Source organism: Epinephelus fuscoguttatus, linkage group LG2 (genome assembly GCF_011397635.1).
Source record: "Epinephelus fuscoguttatus linkage group LG2, E.fuscoguttatus.final_Chr_v1".
NCBI classification, from domain to species: Eukaryota; Metazoa; Chordata; class Actinopteri; order Perciformes; family Serranidae; genus Epinephelus; species Epinephelus fuscoguttatus.
The window spans coordinates 2,137,073-2,160,653 of record NC_064753.1 but is presented as its reverse complement, the minus strand read 5'-3'; the positions used below and the strand labels follow the sequence as shown (position 1 = coordinate 2,160,653).

General features: G+C 43.2%; 1 protein-coding gene across 1 annotated transcript in view; it reads left to right on the top strand.

The window, feature by feature from the left end:
• ndufs3 (NADH:ubiquinone oxidoreductase core subunit S3) overlaps window positions 1-21,506 on the top strand; it is a 48,445-nt gene extending 26,939 nt beyond the window's left edge. The window contains exons 4-7 of the mRNA XM_049603431.1: window positions 12,511-12,660; window positions 19,119-19,244; window positions 19,359-19,478; window positions 21,211-21,506. Coding sequence (XP_049459388.1) covers window positions 12,511-12,660; window positions 19,119-19,244; window positions 19,359-19,478; window positions 21,211-21,381 — 567 coding nt within the window. The 3' untranslated portion in view covers window positions 21,382-21,506. The remainder of the gene's footprint in view (window positions 1-12,510; window positions 12,661-19,118; window positions 19,245-19,358; window positions 19,479-21,210) is intronic.
• The last annotated feature ends 2,075 nt before the right edge of the window (window positions 21,507-23,581 follow it).

Genomic DNA, 23,581 nt, shown 5'->3' with positions numbered 1-23,581 from the left:
CTGATTTGGATTCATTCAGCTGGAGGAAGTTTTGGGACATCCAACATTTAATATTGTAAACACAGGCTAGAATTCGAGCACATTCGTCAGTATTATTGCCAGCAATGGGTACATAAAGTTGCGTGTCATCCGCATAAAAATGGAAATTAATGTTATGATTATTAATAATTTCAACCAGGGGAAGCATATATATGGAAAAAAATAATGGACCAAGAATTGACCCCTGGGGAACACCAGATAAAAACGGAGCAGTAGATGAGGAGAGTGCGCATGCGCCCGCGCGTGCAGCCTGTTGCAGTCGCTCCTGCTTGTTTTCTCGGTTTTCTTACTTTTTTGCTTTATTAAGTTTGGTATTTGTGCTGGCTTTTTGTGATTGTCATTTTGAAACTGCGCCCTCTCAAAACATGCTGATTGAGAGAGTTGTATTCGTTTTCCTCACCCTGGAATTACTTAATTCATTCGGACCCGGCACCATTGCGCAACAACTTCACGGCCGCATTGTTTACTCCAGAGATCAGCTGATTGCGCTGAGGCCGGCTGGCTTGGCGGCCGGAACATTGGAGATACCAGCTGAACTGTGGAGGAAAACACACAGAGGATGCAGGGGAGGAAGTAAACAGCGGCGGAAAAAAGCAGGGTTGAGACAACGGAGGCTTATGGAGAAGAGAAGATATAAGCCGTGTCTCCCCTCTCTCATCATGGGCAACGTGAGGTCACTGGCAAATAAGATGGACGAGCTGACAGCGGTCGCCAAAAGTCAGAAGGAGTACCGGGAATGTAGTCTGATGTGCTTCACTGAGACATGGCTTCACCAGGACATTCCCGACAACAATGTCTCCATCAGCGGCTTTCAGACTGTTCGGGCCGATCGGGACTGCACCGAGAGCGGTAAGCGCAAAGGGGGGGGCTTGCTGTTCTAGTAAATAACCGCTGGTGCAGTCCTGACCATATTTCCATTAAGGAACAAATCTGTAGCCCGGACATTGAACTGTTTGCTGTTGGACTCAGGCCGTATTATTTGCCCAGGGAGTTTTCACATGCCATTATTGTAACTGTTTACATCCCCCCCTCTGCCAATCCGACGTCGGCATGTGACGTCATTCACTCTGCCATAGCCCGCCTGCAGACTAAACACCCGAGTGCCTTCATAGCTATCTCGGGTGACTTTAACCATTTCACCATGGCAACAACATTGCCCACATTCACACATTATGTGAGCTGCCCTACCAGAGAGGAGAGGACACTGGACTTGCTGTATGCAAACGCCAAGGATGCATACAGCTGCTCCCCTCTCCCCCCTCTGGGTAGGTCAGACCACAACCTGGTGCACCTCAACCCCTGCTATGTACCACTAGTTAAGAGCCAGCCTGCGACCATGAGGACAGTGAGGAGATGGTCAGAGGAGACTTAAGAGACACTGCAGGGCTGTTTTGGGTTGACAGACTGGCAGGCACTCTGTGAGCCACATGGGGAGGACATCGACAGGCTCACAGAATGCATCACGGACTACATCAGCTTCTGTGTGGACTCCACTGTCCCAGCCAGGACAGCCATTGTTAACCAAATAACAAACCGTGGGTAACAAAGGACATCAAAGCCATCCTCAATGCAAAGAAGAGGGCCTTCAGAGCTGGTAACAGGGAGGAGGTGAGAACAATACAGGGGGAGCTGAAGATGAAGATCAGGGAGGCTAAGGAGAGGTACAGGAGGAAGCTGGAGAGGAAACTCCAGCAGAACAACATGAGAGAGGTCTGGAGTGGAATGAGGACCATCACTGGCTTCAGGACCAACAACCACAGAGGAGTTGAAGGCAGCATGGACAGGGCCAATGAACTGAATCTGTTTTTTAACAGATTTGACACTACTGGCCCTGCCCATCCCCCCCCCCCCTGACTCTTCTGCTGTCTGTCTTGGTCAACCATCTCCCACTCCGCCCTCCTCCCCCCCTCCTCTTCCTCACACCTCCTGCCCCCGTGGTCAGACTGACTGCTCTCTCCATCATGAGAACTACACCCCTCCCCCACGTGTCGTCACCTCCACAATGTGCTTCACTGCTGACCATGTGAGAAGACAGCTGATGAGACTCCACTCAAATAAGGCTGCAGGCCCTGATGGTGTCAGCCCCAGGGTGCTCAAAGCCTGTGCCCCCCAGCTATGTGGAGTACTTCAGCATGTCTTCAACATGAGCCTGAGTCTCCAGAGGGTCCCCTTGCTGTGGAAGACATCCTGCCTCGTTCCTGTGCCAAAGACGTCGCGTCCCAGTGGCTCCAAGGACTACAGACCCGTGGCATTGACCTCTCACATCATGAAGACCCTGGAGAGACTCGTCTTGGAGCAGCTCCGGCCCATGGTCAAGCCACTTTTGGACCCCCTCCAGTTTGCCTATCAGCCCCGACTTGGAGTTGAGGACGCCATCATCTACCTGCTCAACCGTGTCTACGCCCATTTGGATAAGCCGGCGAGCACTGTGAGGGTCATGTTTTTGACTTCTCTAGTGCGTTCAACACCATACGTCCAGCTCTACTGGGTGACAAGCTGACAGCAATGCAGGTGGATGCCCCCCTGGTGTCCTGGATTGTAGACTACTTGACTGGCAGACCACAGTATGTGCGCTTGCAACGCTGTGTGTCAGACAGAGTGGTCAGCAATACCGGGGCCCCGCAGGGGACTGTCCTCTCTCCCTTCCTCTTCACCCTCTACACCACGGACTTCAGCTATTGCACTGAGATCTGCCATCTTCAGAAGTTTTCTGATGACTCTGCTATAGTTGGATGTATCAGCAAGGGTGATGAGGATGAGTACAGGGCTGTTGTGGATAACTTTGTCACATGGTGTGAGCAGAACCATCTGCAGCTCAACGTGGCAAAGACAAAGGAACTGGCTGTGGATCTGAGGAGGACCAAGACACTGTGACCCCTGTTTCCATCCAGGAGGTCAGTGTGGACATTGTGGAGGACTATAAGTACCTGGGGGTACACATTGACAATAAACTGGACTGGGTTAAGAACACTAACACTCTCTACAGGAAGGGCCAGAGCCGTCTCTATTTTCTGAGGCGACTGAGGTCCTTCTACATCTGCCGGACTATGCTCAGGATTTTCTATGAGTCTGTGGTGGCCAGTGCTATCCTGTATGCTGTTGTGTGCTGGGGCAGCAGGCTGAGGGTGGCGGATGCCAACAGACTCAACAAACTGATCCACAAGTCCAGTGACGTTGTGGGAATGGAGTGTGACTCTCTGATGGTGGTGTCAGAGAGGAGGATGCTGTCTAAGCTACGAACTATCTTGGACAATGTCTCACACCCACTCCACCATGTGCTGGTCAGGCACAAGAGTACTTTCAGTGGGAGACTCATACCACCAAGATGTACCACTGAGCGCCACAGGAAATCATTCCTGCCTGTGGCCATCAAACTGTACAACTCCTCCCTCTGAGTGGCCCTGAGACTTTTTCACACACTGCAGTAATTTAATTTAACTTGTGCAATAACCCCATTCACCCTGACTGTATATATTCTGTTTGTGTAAATAATCTTGTTCAGTTTACAATATGTATATATATGTATATATATATGTGTGTATACATACATATATATATATATATATATATATACGTTTATGTTTATTAGTAATTCCTGTTTATTTAACTATATATTTGTTAATACTACTGTTTAAATGTCTTAAATTTTTACGTATCTTTCCTCTCTTGCAAGGAGCACCTGTAACATAAATAATTTCCCCTCTGGGATCAATAAAGTATTTCTGATTCTGATTCTGATTCTGAGGAGAATTCTCCCATCACAACCGAGAAGGATCTGACAGAGAGATAAGAACAAAACCATGCAAGGGCGGTGTCCTTAATACCGACGTGAGTTTCCAGGCGATTTAAAAGGATTTTGTGGTCAACAGTATCAAATGCAGAACTTAAATCTAGTAAAATTAGGATCGAGCAGGCCCCAGAATCAGCAGTAAGCAATAGGTCATTTGTGACTTTAATAAGAGCTGTTTCTGTGCTCTGGTAGGTTCGAAATCCAGATTGATATTTCTCAAAGATACTGCAGTTATTCATATCAGTGATAAGTTGAGATGCAACACACTTTTCTAAAATTTTAGATAAAAAAGGTAGGTTTGAAATTGGTCTAAAATTGTTTAAAACAAAAGGGTCAAGGGTGGGTTTCTTCAGAAGGGGTCGAACGATCGCCTTTTTGAGGCCTAATGGAAAGGAGCCAGTAGTTAGTGAGCAGTTAATTAAAGACAGATTTTGAGGGCTGACTGTCTGAAATACCTCTTTGAGAAATCTAGTGGGGATAGTGTCTAACTGACAGGTGGAGGAATTTAAGTGGTTGGTTAACTCCTCTAAGTCTGACAGAGAGATTTGCTTAAAGTGGGGCAGATTTGTGGATGGTTCTGTAAAGGTGGAAAGATTTCTTGACGAAGGAGTGATATGAAGTCTAATGCCTTATATTTTATTGACAAAGTGGTAGAGAAACTGCTCACATTTTTCAGCGGAGGCTTCAATCGGCTGATTGGGTGGAGGGCTAACCACTGAATTTATTGCCTGAAATAAAGCCCTGGGGCTGTGGCAGCTACTTGCCACAAGATCAGAAAAGTACGAGTATCTTGCTTGTTGATAGGCACACATCAGATTTTTGAGAATATCAAGCAAAGCCTTCAGCTTGTCTTTCTTCCATTTTCTTTCCACTTTCCTGCGTTGCCTCTTTATATCCCTAGTGTAATCATTAAGCCAGGGGAGGGCCTTCTGTTTAGTTTGGTTACTTTTGATGGGGGCAATGTCATCAAGGACTGTCAGGCATGTGCTGTTTAAAATGGTCCAGCAAGTCATCTACGGCTAGATCATTGCGGTTAAGGCTATTACTGGTAGAGGCAGCTAGAAACATACTGTTAAAATGACTAGCTGATTCAGAATTAAAAGACCGAAAGCGAGTACAAGTAGGAGGCTTGACAGCAGGAGGCAGGAGGAGAGTATGGAAGATGACAGCTTTGTGATCAGAGACATTAAATTCACGTAATTCAGTATTATCCAGGGAGACACAGTGAGACAGCACAAGGTCTAGAGTATGCCCCTTATTGTGAGTTGGATTTTTAACCAGTTGCTCAAGACTGAAAGACTCTAAAAGGGTAATAAAATCTGTGGTAAAACAAGAAGTGGAGGGGCAACACGTGGATATTAAAGTCGCCTCAGTGAGCATTTTATCATAATTGACCATAATAAAAGAAAGAAATTCAGAAAACTCTTGAATAAAAACAGTGTTCGCCTTAGGCGGCCTATAGACTAACACACATAATATGGGGTGTTGGCCATTTAACAGAAAACCCAAAGGAGGAGAAAGTATTGAGAGAGACAGGGGAGCATTTATAGTTATTATTAAAGATAACAGCTACCCCACCTCCACGACCGGACAGTCTGGGTTGGCTGAGACATGAATAGTTAGGGGGACATGTTTCAGTAAGTGGAATAGTATAACCAGGGCTTAACCAGGACTCCGTGATAAGGAAGAAGTCAATATTGTTAGACATGATGAAATCCTGGCACAAAAAGGACTTCTTTGCAAGGGACCTCACATTAAGAAGACAGAAGACTGCAGCACTGCTATGGATGGCCTCAGTAGTAACAGTTGAAGGGTGAGACTGGTGATGAGCTGAAGTGAAGTCAGGCTTATGTGTTAGAGAGAGTGGGATGGGAACTAGATTTGCTCTTGTAGTCATACAACTGGGTTGGGAGGTGGCTTGATTAAATGAGATCCTGGTGGGTATGTTTGGAGAAAGAGACCAGCAGGCCCTGGAGAAATATACTCTTGATTTTGGATGGGAGTGGCTTCTTGAGCAGGGCCTTGCTGAGGTATGTATCAGTCAGAGTTAAAAGCAATATGGTTTACGAAATTTTGTATGAGCTGTTTAGTGCCTTTTTGGTTTTGGATGCAGGCAATCAGGTTTGTAGAGGTCATGTCTGGTCCAAAAATAGTTGAAGTTACTGATAAAGCCATGCCCAGTTGCAGTGTAACTGCGCATTCACACCAAAAGCATTATGAGCGTCATAAGCGGCCGGCAGCCATTCATTTTCAATGTACGCTTGCTACGAAGGGCGTCAGGGGCGCCGGCTGCAGCAAGCGGCGCGATGCCAGCGACCAGAGCGTCAAGTAGAAGTTGAGAGAAGCTGAACTTTATGCAAATGAGCAGCGCCGCTGCCGAAGCAGCAGCCAATTGCAGACCGGGATTTGGGTACGGAGGTCTGGGCTCTCCCGGAGCTGTACGAGCCGGTGAAATTCACCGTGGAGTTGCCGGGTTTGCAGGACTCTGTGGACCCAGACGGCCCGACAGCTCCGGGCCCCGTGTTTCCTCAGCAAATACACTGATGCAGTACAAAGGAGGCTTCTGAAAGTGCGATTAATGAGCTCCCACTTATTTACCACCAATTACATTTCTCAGTGGTCCTACGTGCCAACAGGAGAGTAAAATGCTGTGTTTATGATGTTTTAGGCGTTCCTTATACCTGATCCATGATAATTGATTTTAATCCACCGTGATTGTCTCGAGGACGCTATCTTTTAACTTATCTGCTGTCTTAAGCAGCCTGTGAGCTTTACCTGAATTTCGGTGCCCACTCCTCTACGGTTGTTTTGCCGGTGGGTTGCCAGTTTCGCCGGTTCTGCTGTCCAGGCGCAGACAGGACAGACGCGGATCAGGGTTTGTTGGACTCGTCCTGGAGCAACAGTTCGGCGCGGTCAGCGGAACTTTCTTGTGGTGTCGGAAGCAATCTGGTGGCTAGCTGGTGGACCTGGTAAATCACCAGTGCTGCACGGGTGGAGGGCAGCGCTCCGGAGAATCAGCTGTTCAACGGGCTGTGCCAACTGCAGCTGATCCAGCCTCTGCTAGCTGCCTCATAGCGGAAGAAGTACCAGCTAGTCCGACTCTATAGGTGCTTGCATCTCAGTGTCTGATTCCTGGATAACACCTGTCAACAATCTGAGGATTTATCTCCGTGAGCGTCTCTTGCTGTGGATATTATTGTGACTCTCCTGTTTCGGGTACCAGACAAAGGCCTGACTTCCAATCTCCGGGACCCCATTTTCCGCGATTGCCGTTGGATTGACCATCATGCTGCTTCTTACGGTACTGTGCTTTCAATTCTTGCATGACTATGGTGAGATCCATAAAACTAACCTACAGCCGCCATCCCATGTCGCGGGATGTGCATCATCGAGACGAGAGTACACTACCTGTCAACTGTACTTTCTCTCCTTTTTGTATGAGTGCTGCGTGTGTGTTTCCTTTCACTCTCGGCAGCTCGTCTATACTGACTTTGGATGTACTCAATTGGTTGCTAAAAGGCACCGAGTCCCTGCACTCATATTGTCTTCTTATTATAAAAAAATATTTTTCTTTACCTCATGCTGCCTTTTCTGCTGCACCTTCCTCACATGCTCAAGCAGCTCTTTCTGGAAATAGTAAAAATAAGCGCAAAATCTTCATTCTATTGTTGTTACTACTATCTGGAAATGTTGAACCAAACCCTGGACCTAACTTTCCTACACAGTGTTTTACACCAGCTGATTTTAAATCACGATCCGGTCTTGGGTTAATACATATTAACGCAAGGAGCATGCTCTCCAAACTGGACATGATAAAAATCTGGATCAACTCAACTAATGCGGACATCATTGTCTTATCTGAAACGTGGCTTAAAAAATCTGTGCCAGATAAAGACATCTCTGTTGATGGTTATAATTTGTTTCGCGCAGACCGCCAAAGAAAAGGTGGTGGGGTAGCAATTTATGTTAAGTCAAACTTTGGTGTCCAGCTGTTGCTCTCAGAGTCTGTGAGTAAAGAACTGGAGTTGTTGGCCCTTGATGTAGAGGTGTCCAGAGATCACCATATTATGTTGGTGGGATGTTATAGGCCTCCATCTGCCCCAAGTTGCTCTCTAAACACTCGTTACATTTCTGTCTAAACTAAAATTCAGTGAGCTTGTGTTGGTTGGTGATTTAAACTGGGATTGGCTTTCTCCAGCTTCTGAGGCATTTAAAGCCCAGTGTGATGTTTTCAATCTTACACAGTTAATTCAGTCACCAACAAGACCACATTTGAAATGTCCACAAAAATCAACATTGATTGATTTATTTCTGACAAATAAGCCATGTAAATATGTCTCCTCTGGTGTTTTTCCAAATGATGTCAGTGATCATTGTGTGATAGGCGTTGTTCGGGACACGAAAATACCAAAGAGTGCCCCTCGCTTCATTGAAAAACGCAACATGAAAAAATTTGTTGAACAGGCATTCTTGCATGATCTATGTAGCTTTAGCTGGGAAAGAGTTGCTCTTTTTGATGATGTCGAGCTTGCCTGGAATTATTTCCATGAGTCTTGTCTTGTTTGTTAACAAACATGCGCCCATTCGTAAACTCAGAATTAAAGGGCGTGAAAATCCCTGGTTTTCTGGTGAACTGTCAGACCTGCTTCATGAGCGTAACTCTGCCTGGGCTAGAGCACGGAAGTCTGGGAAAGATTCTGATTGGCTTTCCTTTAAACAGCTAAGAAATGCTCTCACATCTGCAGTTCGGAAAGCCAAAGCTGATTTTTATTTGTCTTCAACTGTGGAGAGTCTTAAAAATCCAAAGAAGTTCAGGAGCACGATAAATTCCCTGTCTAATAAATGTAAAACTGTTAACCTCCCAGCTAGCATTGTTGCTGACAATCACAGGGTAACAAATAAATTGGACATATTGAATTCTTTTAATAAACATTTTATATCCTCTGGATTTTTATTTAATCAAGAGAAAAACCCTGTGGTGTCTCCAATCAGGGATGAGGCCAGATGTGACATCCCTCCTTTTAATTTTGTTCCTTTTAAAATTTCAGATGTTCTAGCAGCTCTAAAAAATCTGAATCCCCATAAACCAGCAGGCCCAGACAAATTGGAACCCTTGTTTTTAAAACTTGCTTCAGATTTTATTGCTGAACCATTGTGTCACATCTTTAATCTCACACTAAGTGAAAATAAAATCCCAGAGGTTTGGAAAACAGCTTTTGTAACCCCTCTTTTCAAAGGAGGTGACTCAGCACTTTTGAATAATTACAGACCAATATCTAAACTTTGTGTTCTGTCCAAAGTGCTCGAGTCCCTGGTCAGTGACCAAGTAAAAGGCCACCTGACTTCAAATTCTGTTCTTTCTCCTTTCCAGTCAGGTTTCCGAAAAGAACACAGCACTATCACGGCTGCTATGAAAGTAGTGAATGATGTTTTAGATGCCTTAGACAAAAAATACTGCTGTCTGTCTTTTTTTATAGACTTCTCTAAGGCTTTTGACACTGTGGATCACAGTGTCCTTTTAGAACGTTTGAAAGGTTCTGGGTTCTCAAAAAACGCTGTCAGATGGTTTACAAACTATCTTAGTGGTAGAACTCAGGCTGTATATTCAGATGGTGTCATGTCTGAGGTACTGCAAATCCACAAGGGAGTGCCTCAAGGTTCAGTCTTGGGACCACTATTATTTACTGTTTATATAAATTATCTTGGGCAAAATGTTCCAAATGTTGATTTTCATTTCTATGCTGATGATACCGTTATTTATTGCTGTGCACCTACACCTGCACAAGCTTTTGTACATCTTCAGCAGGCTTTTAATCTTGTCCAAGTTCAGCTCAGCCAGCTGCAGCTTGTTCTAAATGTTGACAAAACAAAACTTATGTTGTTTACATCTTCAAGAGGAACAAAAGGAACTTTGTCTGAGAAAATTGTCACTAAAGACGGTCATGAAATCGAGCTTGTATCTTCTTTTAAGTACTTGGGCTTTATACTAGATGAAAACTTGTCTTTTAAAGAGCATATTCGGCATGTTGCTAAAAAGCTGAAGGTTTTACTGGGTTTCTTTTATAGAAATAAGTCCTGTTTCTCTTTTTCTGTTAGAAAGAGACTTGTTGAGTCTACCTTTTTACCTGTTCTTGATTACGGTGATGTACTGTACATGAATGCTTCTGCTCAGAGTTTGCAGATGTTGGACAGTGTGTATCATGGAGTTCTGAGATTTATCACTAACTGTAGATTTCTCACTCATCACTGTACTCTATATTCAAAAGTTAACTGGACTTCTTTGAGCACACGTCGTCTTGGACATTGGTACATGTTCATTTACAAAGCCATTCTTGGCAAAATTCCTGGTTATCTCTCCTCTTTTTTAGTTTTGAAAGATGGAATACATAACCTGAGATCTTTGGACTTTGTACAGTTTGTTGTTCCCAGAGTCCAAACTGAATTGGGAAAGAAAGCCTTTAGGTTTTCTGCTCCTTTTACTTGGAACAATCTGCAGACTGAATTGAAACTGCAAAACCTTGTGTCTCTGAATGTTTTCAAATCTGCAGTGAAAACTTTAGAACTCAAACTGTCTGAATGTCGCTGTTTTTATTCATAACTGTCCTCTATCATGTCATTGTGTTGTATGAGACTTGAGTGTATTTGTTGAAACTATGCGTTGCTGCCATTCTTGGTCAGGTCTCCCTTGAAAAAGAGATCATTGATCTCAATGGGACAAACCTGGTTAAATAAAGGTTAAATAAAAAAATAAAATAAAAAAAATCATAATTATAAAAGACTCATAAAGGCTATATTGATTGTGTTTATTAGTGTTATTTTAATTGTGCAATGAAAGTCATGGATAACACAGAGTGAAGACATAAATGATATATTTGTTCATCCTTGTAAAGTGAACAGCCGTGTCAGCCTTGATGGACACATCTGCAGCAGCTGGCCCCGCCCCTTTGGCCGCTACAAGCGCCTGCTAGAGCTGCTGTCAAGCAGCGCGATGCCAGCGTCATGAGTGACCGCTGGCGCTCATGACGCTTTTGGTGTGAATGCACAGTAAAAGGATTTCAGCCATTCATGTACACTGTATAAACAACTGAAACGTTCAGGGCTCTTTGAAGTAGTGGGAATGGGACCAGAAAAAATGCAGGTTTTACCAAGGCTCTGGATTGTAACCGCGAGAGACTCTAGTTGATCGCGGAGTGCAATTGATTGTCTGATCATGACGTCATTAGTACACACATGTACGATCAGCGTGTGGACAGAAGGATGGAGGTCTGTGAGCAATGGGGGCAGTTCATTAAGATCTGCAACTTTGGCACCAGCAAGGCTGTAAGTTATTGCTCCTGGGAGCTCAATGGATCTTGTTATGGAGTCGCCAATTATAAGGATCTCGGGTTGCCTGTTCTTGCAACCATCACTGTAGACGGAGAGTTTGGAGGAGAGATGTTGCTAGTGTGTAGAAACATACTGTTTCTACAGTGTGTAATCCACACTGGCCAGGAGAGTCGATTGAGATAGATGCACCTGGTGAGTGGCTGCTTCCAATGATGTCATCACTGGACACCGCAGTGACCGGTGCTCCGCTGGGCAGGTGAGACAATGGCAGGGGACCAGCAGTAGCACACTCGGAGTTTAAGACAGCAGGGGGAGAGAAACATCTACGGCGTTTTCCACAAGATTCTGGGCTCGTTGGGGATTTACGATGCTTTCCTTTTATGTTGGAGCGAGTTGGGATAAGCTGCTTCGGAGCAGTCGATGGAGCCGCTAGCTCTGTTAGCTTTTCCAGCAGTGTAAAAAAGTTTGACAGCGGGATCAGGTCCTTATCTCCGTCCGGTGAGAACAGCGGGAGAGAAATCCTTCTCTGTTTCTTCACAGCAGACGCCCAGGAGAGAGGATGAGCAGCCGATGGACCTGGGTTTTCAGTATTTGCCGGACACACAGGGCTGTTGGGCACATCCTGCTGCAGCACATCTAGCCGGGAGAGGAGCAGAGTTTGACTCTGGAGGACAACATCCAGGAGGTTCTCAATGTGGTGGAGTTCAGACCACAGACTGGACAGCTCGGACTCCATTATGTATCTTTTCCCGTCCGTTATGTGTTGGTGTTCTGAGCTGCAGGTCCCGTAGTGACCTGTCTTTTTATCCAATGATAAAGTTGTTATACGTTTTTAACTGTATGCAGCATGATCAATATTATTGTGTTACATAATAGTATCAGTAGCTTATTTGAATTAATGATGATATCATTAGGCTATAGAAATAGACTCAATTTAGACTTGTAGTCCATCATTACATTTTAATTTATCATTATAAACTGAAATTTATGGTTTTTAAACTCAGAATTTTTTGGAGTAATAAAATATAAAATCTAGTAGTAAAAAACTTGTTTGGATAATAGTTCAAATAAACACAAGAAGTTTGTGTTCTAGAGAAAGGATCAACACTCAGTGAATAACCTAAGCCCTATGATAAGCTAATATGACTAATTGGAAAGTACTCCTACAAGCAGTCCGGACCACTTGTACATTTTGTTAACGCCTAAGAGAAAATTCAGATTTAAAGAAAATTCTCTGGAAAAAAGTGCATTGGGCCCGGTGGCATCAGGTGCCAGACCAGGAAGTTGTATTTCATCAGTTTTGCCACTCTGTGAAATTGAAGACCTGTTTTGTTTCTCCTTGTGTGTTTGTGCAGGTAACCTGTTTTAATGAGCTAGAGGTGATGATCCATCCTGACGGAGTGATCCCTGTGCTGACCTTCCTGAGGGACCACACCAATGCACAGTTCAGGAACATGATTGACCTGACTGCTGTCGACATCCCAACACGCCAGAACCGCTTTGAGGTAGCTGTCTCACACACACACACACACACACACACACACACACACACACACACACACACACAGACCCAGAGACACACCCTAAGGATGTCCCAGTCCAGTCTCAAAGATTGGTATCTGGGCTGATCAAGGCATTTATTAAATGATTGGGATCAGCAATATTGAGCCACATAGAGTTCGATCCGACTCCTTTGTTTTACACAGATACTTTTACTCGTGAAGCTTTTATGCACAGCAACGCAGAGTGCTGCTGTCTTCAACTCTCTGCTGTTTGACTCCTCCACTCAACTAAGCTCAGTGTGTAAGAGCAGGGGCTGTACCCTGCCATGATGAATACCACAACAAAATGCAGCATGAGACCATTTATTTATGGTATTTACCGAGGTTGGGTCAGGCCGACTGATGTCATCTGCAACTCAGCTGGTCAAATTGCCAGTGGCTGGTTTTAAAATGTAAGGTATGTCGCCTGTTTCCACAGCCAGTCAGGTTGTAGTGAAGTCCCCTGGTAAAGTGAAAATGACTGCAGACTGCGTGTTCACATGCTGCAGCAGGAGCTCTGTCCCTGCTGAGCCCTCTCTTTCTATCCTCACGTGTGCTGGTGTTGGACAGTGGACCGCTGCTGCAGCTCGTTGTATGTGCTTATGCCCTGCCCTGCCCACACACACATTCTCATTGACTAACTAAATGGTGCTGCTTACTAATAATATTGTGGCATATTAATTATGAATATAGTCCATCTGATGCCCGATATGTTTTTCACCATTTCATTACTACTACAAATGCAACTGTAGCTAGTATCTCATTCCTCATTCATATGTCAAGAAATTACAAATTATATTCAGCCACAAAATAAGCCTGAAAAGCTGGAAATCAGAACGCAAGTACAGAGAGTTGTTACATTGATTCACTGGCTCCTCTAGTTGCATTGGTGTGAACCGGCAGGTTTTTAGAACGTTGCAGAACGACGCATTGCAAATAGTTGCACGTTTAAACTCGTCTCTATTTTTAGTCAAACACCCGAGTACTTAGATTTGTAGATAAACGTCTTGGAGGTTGTACAGTGGAAGTTTAAGGTTTGAGGTTGTTCACCTATATTAAATAATGTGATGTGTGTTGAGGTGAGTTTGGAGATGAAGTTGTAATTTAGAAACTTGGCATTTCCAGTGCAAACCTCCCTCCAGTGACTGGCGCTCCATCTAAAGTCTGTGAAACCATTTAACCATGATTACTTCAGGTTATAATTAGGGGTGTAACAATCGTTACTTACCCAGTAACGTTATTTACCCAGAAATAAATCAGCAGTGTGGAAAGATTGATTTTGGAGAACATACAGGTGAACAGACAGAGCGTAGGCATATGTAAACAATGTGGTTCTGAGATAAGACATGGCATGCCTACCTGGATGGGCATCTCACTCCGCTAACTTCTCACCACAGCAACATTAGCTGCTCTGTTTCTTTTGTTTGTAATTTTATTTTTATTTGAATTCAAAAAGGAAATTATCTGGTACAAAGCCACTTGTACAGTACACTTTTTTGTAATTGACAAAACAACACCATGCAGACAAATAAATAGACAAATAATAATAGAAAAAAAATGTGCAGATGAGCTGCTCTGTTTCAACATGTTTGGCTGAAAAAAACATGCATGCTGGCTGAAATTCAACTGTGCTCTTCTGTCTGGAGATGCAGTGACTTAAACCAGAGATTGGGTGAGAAAAATAATAACATTACATATAATTTGTTAAGCTGTGAGTAGAGGAAAAAAGTCAGCTAGCCGCTAGGCTAAATTATGTAATGTAAACATCCATTATCTTATAATAAGTGACTAGCAAAAAATAACTGTTTTATTTTGAAAATTGACCAGATACTCTCGTCTTTTCTGCGCGTGACTAGGGTTGGGATCCGGATCCGGTTCTTTTTTGGAACCGGGTCCAAAGTTCTGGTTACAGAACCGGTTCCATCACATTTGGCGTAATGGTTCCTGCAAACGGTTCCTAGATTGTCACGTGCATTTCCATTAGTGTGCGGCATGGGCTGCATATTTCTGTCCGAACCCGACCGAGCCCGACATTATCTAGTCACTAAAGCACTGAGTTTGTGTCACACAGTTGTCATGGTTACAGGCTATTTAACAGGCCGGGTGTGCGCCGTGGGTGCTCCAGAGAGGGAGACCTCTCGTGTTTGAGACGGGAGCGGGCGGTGGGAGGTCCGACGCTTCCAGCGAGGGGAGAGGGAGAAATATAACAAAATAAGAGAAAATAGGAGAAACCTGTCTCCCTCTTTTATTTAATTTTCAGCATTTAATCAAGGTGGAGGCAGGTGGCAGGAGGTCCGAGGCTTCCAGCGAGGGTAACGGTAGAAACAAACAGCCAGTGTGTCTGTGTGTGTTATGTTCAGGTGTTACGTAAATAACAGTGCCCAAGCATGAATGCATATAAGTATTTTTTATTACATTGCTGTGGTTAATTTGAGGTAATGGTGTTACTGTAGAAATCAGAGAATCACTTTTTGTTGTTATATATTCTCAGGGAGATGACAAGCTCTAAATCTGAAATACACACCACACACAAAAGTGTATTTTCATCTAATTGTACTGTGCTTCAACAGTTAGAATAAAGTTTTTGTATTTGTATGATTGCATTTGTGTTTATTATATACTTGTTTAAGTATAGCAAGTATAATGAATATAATGTAGGAATCGGTAAGGAATCGGACCGTTAAGAAGGAATTGGTAAGGAATCGGAATCGTTAAAATCCTAACGATTCCCAACCCTACGCGTGACTTCCCGTTGGTCTGTGCAAATTGACGTGCTGTTGCGCGGTGTCAAAAATAGACCCTGGCATGTATTTTTGAGCAGCTCAGCCGAGAAACTGAGCTGCTTCTAGGTCGTGGTTGGTGGAGCAGCTTACACTGACTTGAATGGCCGCTATTAGCTCCGGCACCCGCGCCTCAGCCGGATCGCGCACGCCATGGATCTAGTGGGTTGCCATAAATGGGCCTGTCCCAGAGGCATTCAACTACCAGAGGGCCTTTGAAATCTTCTTTTCGAAGCCGCCTAAAATTATTACATGCTCTGATTCAGGGTGCCATACTTACAAATCGTGAGGGAGGGAAGGAGGAAAGCAGTGATTTATGTCTGTTTGTGTGTAATTAATTTGAGTCTTACCTTTTGTTTTCTTTTCGTATTGCGTATTTTGTATTGTTTTGCATATTTGTAACTATGTTTGTGAGTGAGAAGTTTTAAAAGAATATTTTGTCTGCACATGATTTAAAATGATAAAATAGCTCTCCATAGTCATTTTTCTTTTGATTACTGACACGTCTAACCACTAATCCTTAGCTGTATTTTAAGTGTAACCCTTCACCATCATGTACCACTATCAGTAAAAATAAAACATTTTTCACTCATGAAAAGCACAAAGATGTTGAAATCTAGGCATATTCTGCCATCGTAACTTGGCTCTCAAAATTCACCAGATTGATGCCTTTAAATCACATATATACAAAATTTTCTCCCAGGGGAGCATGCCCCCGGACCCTCCTACAGGGTTCGAGCAACTTAGTTATCTCTCTTATCACCCAGACTGCTGAAATGGTAAATCAAAAGAAGGTTGGAAGTTGAACACAATGCAACTTGGAGGTTATTTCTATCCATTCTCTTTAACGTGTGTATGGGATGCATAGAAGTCCATGCCCAAAATAGAAAAATACAGCCGGGCTGTTGAATTGTAACACCCAACACACTAATGGTATAAGTTATAAACAAACACAAAATTGACAATAACCACCATAAACCACCATGTTTTCAACAGACACATTATAAACATTAACAGACAGTGAAATTTGTGTTTTGGAACATAAAACGGCAAAGTTAACTGCAAACTACAAATTACATTAAATTAGCACAAGACATGATGGGAATTGTGGGCATCGCTGCAGTAATGTGAGGAAAAACTCCCACTAGCCGCTAAGCTACTTTGAATAATGTAAAATGTCTTAGGCTTGTGCTAATAACGTTAGCTTGTTGTGGAAAACGTGTCCAGCAAAAGATAAGTGTTTTATCTGTGAATATTGTGAGTTATAATGGAACTGATTTGTGTACTTGTGTTTGAAAGTGTCTCTATAAGACCATGTTTAATGTGTGTTTTAGGTGTGTTTTGAATCAGTCAAACTTTATAGCACAACACAGGAACGCTGACTGGTGTTTTGGAGGTTGAACTGCAGAGTGACAAAGATAGATCACCACACAAGTATATCATGTACAGTACAGGCCAAAAGTTTGGACACACCTTCTCATTCAATGCGTTTTCTTTATTTTCATGACTATTTACATTGTAGATTCTCACTGAAGGCATCAAAACTATGAATGAACACGTGGAGTTATGTACTTAACAAAAAAAGGTGAAATAACTGAAAACATGTTTTATATTCTAGTTTCTTCAAAATAGCCACCCTTTGCTCTGATTACTGCTTTGCACACTCTTGGCATTCTCTCCATGAGCTTCAAGAGGTAGTCACCTGAAATGGTTTTCCAACAGTCTTGAAGGAGTTCCCAGAGGTGTTTAGCACTTGTTGGCCCCTTTGCCTTCACTCTGCGGTCCAGCTCACCCCAAACCATCTCGATTGGGTTCAGGTCCGGTGACTGTGGAGGCCAGGTCATCTGCCGCAGCACTCCATCACTCTCCTTCTTGGTCAAATAGCCCTTACACAGCCTGGAGGTGTGTTTGGGGTCATTGTCCTGTTGAAAAATAAATGATCGTCCAACTAAACACAAACCGGATGGGATGGCATGTCGCTGCAGGATGCTGTGGTAGCCATGCTGGTTCAGTGTGCCTTCAATTTTGAATAAATCCCCAACAGTGTCACCAGCAAAACATCCCCACACCATCACACCTCCTCCTCCATGCTTCACAGTGGGAACCAGGCATGTGGAATCCATCCGTTCACCTTTTCTGCGTCTCACAAAGACACGGCGGTTGGAACCAAAGATCTCAAATTTGGACTCATCAGACCAAAGCACAGATTTCCACTGGTCTAATGTCCATTCCTTGTGTTTCTTGGCCCAAACAAATCTCTTCTGCTTGTTGCCTCTCCTTAGCAGTGGTTTCCTAGCAGCTATTTGACCATGAAGGCCTGATTGGCGCAGTCTCCTCTTAACAGTTGTTCTAGAGATGGGTCTGCTGCTAGAACTCTGTGTGGCATTCATCTGGTCTCTGATCTGAGCTGCTGTTAACTTGCGATTTCTGAGGCTGGTGACTCGGATGAACTTATCCTCAGAAGCAGAGGTGACTCTTGGTCTTCCTTTCCTGGGTCGGTCCTCATGTGTGCCACTTTCGTTGTAGCGCTTGATGGTTTTTGCGACTCCACTTGGGGACACATTTAAAGTTTTTGCAATTTTCCGGACTGACTGACCTTCATTTCTTAAAGTAATGATGGCCACTCGTTTTTCTTTAGTTAGCTGATTGGTTCTTGCCATAATATGAATTTTAACAGTTGTCCAATAGGGCTGTCGGCTGTGTATTAACCTGACTTCTGCACAACACAACTGGTGGTCCCAACCCCATTGATAAAGCAAGAAATACCACTAATTAACCCTGATAAGGCACAGTGGAAGTGGAAACCATTTCAGGTGACTACCTCTTGCATTGAATGAGAAGGTGTGTCCAAACTTTTGGCCTGTACTGTATTTAGGGAACGTCCTCAGGTTGACATGTTGTAATCAGTCTTATGTATTACTGTCGCAAGGGAACAATAGTTTGACACATACAGGACCTGTATGAATCTAGAAAGCAACTAATTGGAACTCTGAAAAAGTGCAAATACTCTGACATTAACTGGGGATCATTGGATGTCAGTGAGTAATCAAAATTATATCAGAGTAACTGCACTGTCTCAACTGAAAGTGGTACCCTTCCAAAAACAACAACAAAAACTGACTGTATTTCACAGGAAAAGCACTCCTTCCTCCTAAGTCATGGTTTCAGAATACAGTGTTGTACCAGTGCAGCATTGATTTGAAAAAACATAAATCTAAAAGTCAAGATCATAAAGTGAATTTGATTGCCAACCAAGACACTCTGTTAAGAATTGCTTCACCTTGTTAATATGGACTTCAAAACTATATTGAAATGCAAAATAATGGAATTTTCAACATGCCAATAAAAATGCAATTATTCCCGATTATCTATTGAAATTCATGGATTAATTGTAATTTAAAAAAATAATTGTTTGACAGCCCTAATTTTAAACTGTTTGTCGGTATGTCCGTTGTACCAAGAGCAACACTTGGACAGTAAAGCGTTATTTGTCATACATTCTCTTCTAAAACCACGTTTTATGGGTAGAATTAAAATACTTATGTGCAGGGGCCCTCCTGGTTTACTAAGATTCATATCATCCAAATGAGCTTTCTGAATGTTTGTACAGTATAGTGAGAATGTGTTTGTGCTGCTTTACAGATTGTGTACAACCTGCTGTCGCTGCGATACAACTCTCGTATCCGAATTAAGACATACACAGATGAGTTGACGCCGGTGGACTCTGCAGTGCCGGTGCACATGGCCGCCAACTGGTACGAGAGGGAGGTGAGTCACAACCTGGAGGCCCAATCTGGAGAGTCACTACAGTGCTACTATTCTGATTCTGATGACTTTCTGGACAGTGACACAAACTGTGTGTGGGTGTGTGGGTGGGTGTAGGTGTGGGACATGTTTGGTGTGTTCTTCTCAAATCACCCAGACCTGAGGCGTATTCTGACAGACTACGGCTTTGAGGGTCACCCCTTCAGGAAGGACTTCCCTCTCTCAGGATACGTAGAGGTGAGTGCTGCCAGCAGCATGTCGCCTCTGTCCGCTTTATTTAACTTCATCAATCTGTTATCATTTCTAACTGTAATGGCAGAATGTCAGTATGACAAGAGGATGGAAGTTGTGCCCAGACACTTAAAATCACAAACACTGCTGGATCCTGTAATTTATTTGTTAAAGGGATAGTGCACCCAAAAATGAAAATTCAGCCATTATCTACTCACCCATATGCCGAGGGAGGCTCAGGTGAAGTTTTAGAGTCCTCACATCCTTGCCAAGATCCTTGTGGAGAGTGGGTAGCAGCACAACTCCACCTAATGCAGGCTGACGGCGCCCCAGATTAAAACGTTCAAAAAACACATAATTGAAACCACAAAATATCTCCATACTGCTCGTCCGTTGTGATCCAAGTGTCCTGAAGCCCCGACATAAAAAGTTGTTTGGAAAAATGTCATTTAAACTCTGTTTATAGCCTCATTGTAGCCTGTAGCTCTAACTGCCTCTCTGTATACTGCACTCACGTGTGTGCGCTTGCACGAGACCTGGACACACAGGCACCACCTTCATGTGTGTTCACATGCTTTTGCTAGTCTTGCGCGCAAGCGTGCACACATGAGTACAGTGTACAGAGAGGCTGTTAGAGCTGGGGCCAAAATTATTACTGTAACAGTTAAGACACTCAGATACCGGCATATTGTCAATAAGAAAAAAATTAATAACACAAACGTCAGTAATGTAATGTTATGCTCCATCATAAGACTGCAGCTTGCTCTTTTTTTTATACAGGGCAGGCACAACAGACTGACTAAAATCGTAGCATTCTGGTGTCTGTTTGTTGTCAGAGTGGCACTGATTAATCATGTTAAAGCAACAGATAAACAGTCCGTATGCAGGGGCGGGATGTGTTGGCTGAAATACAGTTTCGAAACCCATCAGCTAAGGGTATGAGTATTTTAAGGATGAGCATGAGTGGGCTCAACGTAAAGAATACTTGCTGCCGCCCTTCCCACAGGTGAACATTACTGCACACACCTACACATAACATGGCTAACATTAACTAATGGTTATTGACAGGTTTAATGACAGAGTCAAGCTGTTTCACTGTGATGTGTTGGGACCATTAAACTTCTCGGTGTTGGATGTTAGTCACTGCTGCTATGTTAGCTTGTGCTACCAGGCAGACGGGGAACTGACTCTGGGAAGAGCAGCTTAGAGACGGCCCTTTAGTACTGTGTGATGTTAACAGCAGCGACAGAAAGACTGCTGAGTTTCCTTATGTTAATTTTCAGTTGGTTTAATAGACAAAATGAAGCCAAGTTGTTCAATAAACAAATTTCAAATTGCACTTGTTTGCGTTGTTGGCCAATCTACATTCCTGTTCTTACATTAGATTTTTTTTCATACTTCAGTACTCTAATACTTTAATGCAAGTACTCGAATATGGAATTTACTTAAAATGCCCATCCGAACATTAAAGCACACTTTCAAGTTATATATTGTCACGTGCACAATTACAGAGAAGCAGCTTATGAATCTAAGGCTCCCTCCAATAGTGCTCATAAACAATGAATAAAATAAAAATAAAAAACATCCAAGTAAAAACCTAAATCTTACATATAAAATAGTGCAGAGGTTAAAATATAGGAATACATGTAACATATTGTAAAACAATTATATTTGTGGTAGACAGGTGTACAGTAATTGCAAAATCAATAAAATGTGCGTTAAATGTTCCCCTCTGCAGGTGCGTTATGATGATGAGGTGAAGCGTGTGGTGGCAGAGCCTGTCGAGCTGGCGCAGGAGTTCAGGAAGTTTGACCTGAACACACCCTGGGAGGTGTTCCCTGCCTACCGAGACCCCAAAGAGACTTCACCCAAACTGGAGGCTGGTGACGCGGCTCCTGAGAAGAAATAAAGTCCCTATGTTTTGTCACCATGTTAGTGTTTGTTAGTGTCATTTTGGGACTCCCAGCACATTGAACAAACCCACCTGAAATATTTGTGTAAATAAAGATACAAATAAAACAACCTTCAAAAGAAGTTCCTTGGAGCGGTTGTTTTTGCAAGACTGTTACATTTCTCATCTAAGTAGACTTTATGGCCAGTGTGGAATCCGCGTTCTCCCCCTTGGTCCTACATCTAGTTTTAGAGTGCCCTCAACTAAGTAGTGACCCTTCAGACTGGAGACAGAAGGGGCAGAGTTTGAAATCTTAGGGTTTTTCAGACCTAGGGTCCTAACTTTGTTAAAAAGTTGCATAATTGCCTACAGTTGGTTCATGTTCTCACAGCAGCATTTACAAGAGGACCAGCTCAAATGCCTTGCGCGAGAAAGCTGCTCTTGATTGGTCAGAATTTCCATGCGGGAAAAAAAAAATCCAGGAAGTTAACAAAAGATTGAAGAGGAGTACAATTGCAAGATAAATGTGACACTTCCTAATGTCATAATGGAGGGCCAACTACACAAGTCGATTTTAGCACTGGTCATCATGTACTATATTGCTTGCGTTGTTCATTTTTGACAAACTATACTGTTTGAAATCACACAGATTGCGCATATTAAGGCAGTACAGGAGGAGGCGCACATTAATAGTCTTCTGGGACTGTAACATGCTCATGCTTGTTTAACCCAGACAATGCATGATGTGACTGCAGTTGGTTCAGATAGAGGTCAAAACAAGTTCTCACCACAAACGAACACGAGAGTTCGGCTGACCACCTCTTCAAGAAGGTCATGGTCTGGTTGAGTGCGATTGGTGTGTTCACACCTATTCACACCTGTCCAAACGAACCACACTTACGGGGGCAAATGAACTAGAGTTTGATTGAACTGAACCAAACAGGGCAGTTGTGAACGCATCCTAAATCTAGGAAATGGGACGCAACTTGTCATGCCATCAGTAGCATTATTTAGCTAAAAGTCACTGACAAATGGTTGAAATAGCAGTTAGCTAAAAGTAATTCGGCTGAGGACCCTATTGTTTTTGGTGCGTTTATTTGTCTTTCTTTCTTTCTTTCTTTCTTTCTTTCTTTCTCCTCCTCTTTGAGGCCTAATTTGCCCCCCTAAACATGCTCAAAAACTCACCAAAATTGGCACGCATGTCAGGACTGGCGAAAAATTTGATAAAATGAAAAATGAATCCCTAAAGTGCCAAAATGGGCTCTCTAGGGCCACCTAGACACACTAAAATGGCCGCTGCGGCCTGTAGGAATGTTGTAGAAAGATGAAACCAAAACTTGTTTGTCATGTCTTGTTTGTCTCATGTCTTGTTTGTCTCATCAAGACCTACAAATGACACGCTGACACCTCTGACCTAAATCCAACAGGAGGTGAGCTATTTGCCTTTTCAAAGTAAGATTTCGCCTCAAAAATGCTCTTCAAAAAATATCTCCTGCTACACCGTTTATCGTATCGGCTTCAAACTCACACACATGAAAGCTCAACCCCTGCTGAACAAGCCCTTGGAATAACTAACTTTTTATATGCGCTCAAATGTGACATGACACAAAACTTTCTGACGATCTTCGAAAGAAAAGATGAGGGGCAACACATCTTTAACTTGCGACCAAGATCGCATTTTTTGACTCCACAAACATAAAAACTGTATGTCTGCGTTTGGGATGAATGTATCTCTCTGCCGATTGGACCCGCGGTTTGGGAATTAAAGGAAGGAGTTCGAGACAGTTTAATCCCATGTTAAAGTCCCTTTGCTGATCTGCTCTCTCATGAGGTCTCTGTGTGCTGCTCAGGTACATGGACCTCATTAATCGCCATGACAACGCCTTCACTCTGTGCGTACGTGCGTGTCTCAATCTTTAAAGGAGAGATTGCAGCTGCAGAATTTGAATTTTAAACAGCATCTACACATTATATATCAGTGATTTCCATCTATCACATACTACTACAGCCTTTATTACTGATAAGACTGTTGCTACTTTTGTCATTATGACACACATAATGTTAAATACATATTGTAACGTACTGTAATATTATACATACATAGGCCCTCATTTATGAAACGAACGTACGCCAGAATAGCGGGTGTACGCTCATTTCCATGCCAACTCTGGCATTTATCAATTTGGATGTGAGTGTAGGGTACAATCAGATCTCACAT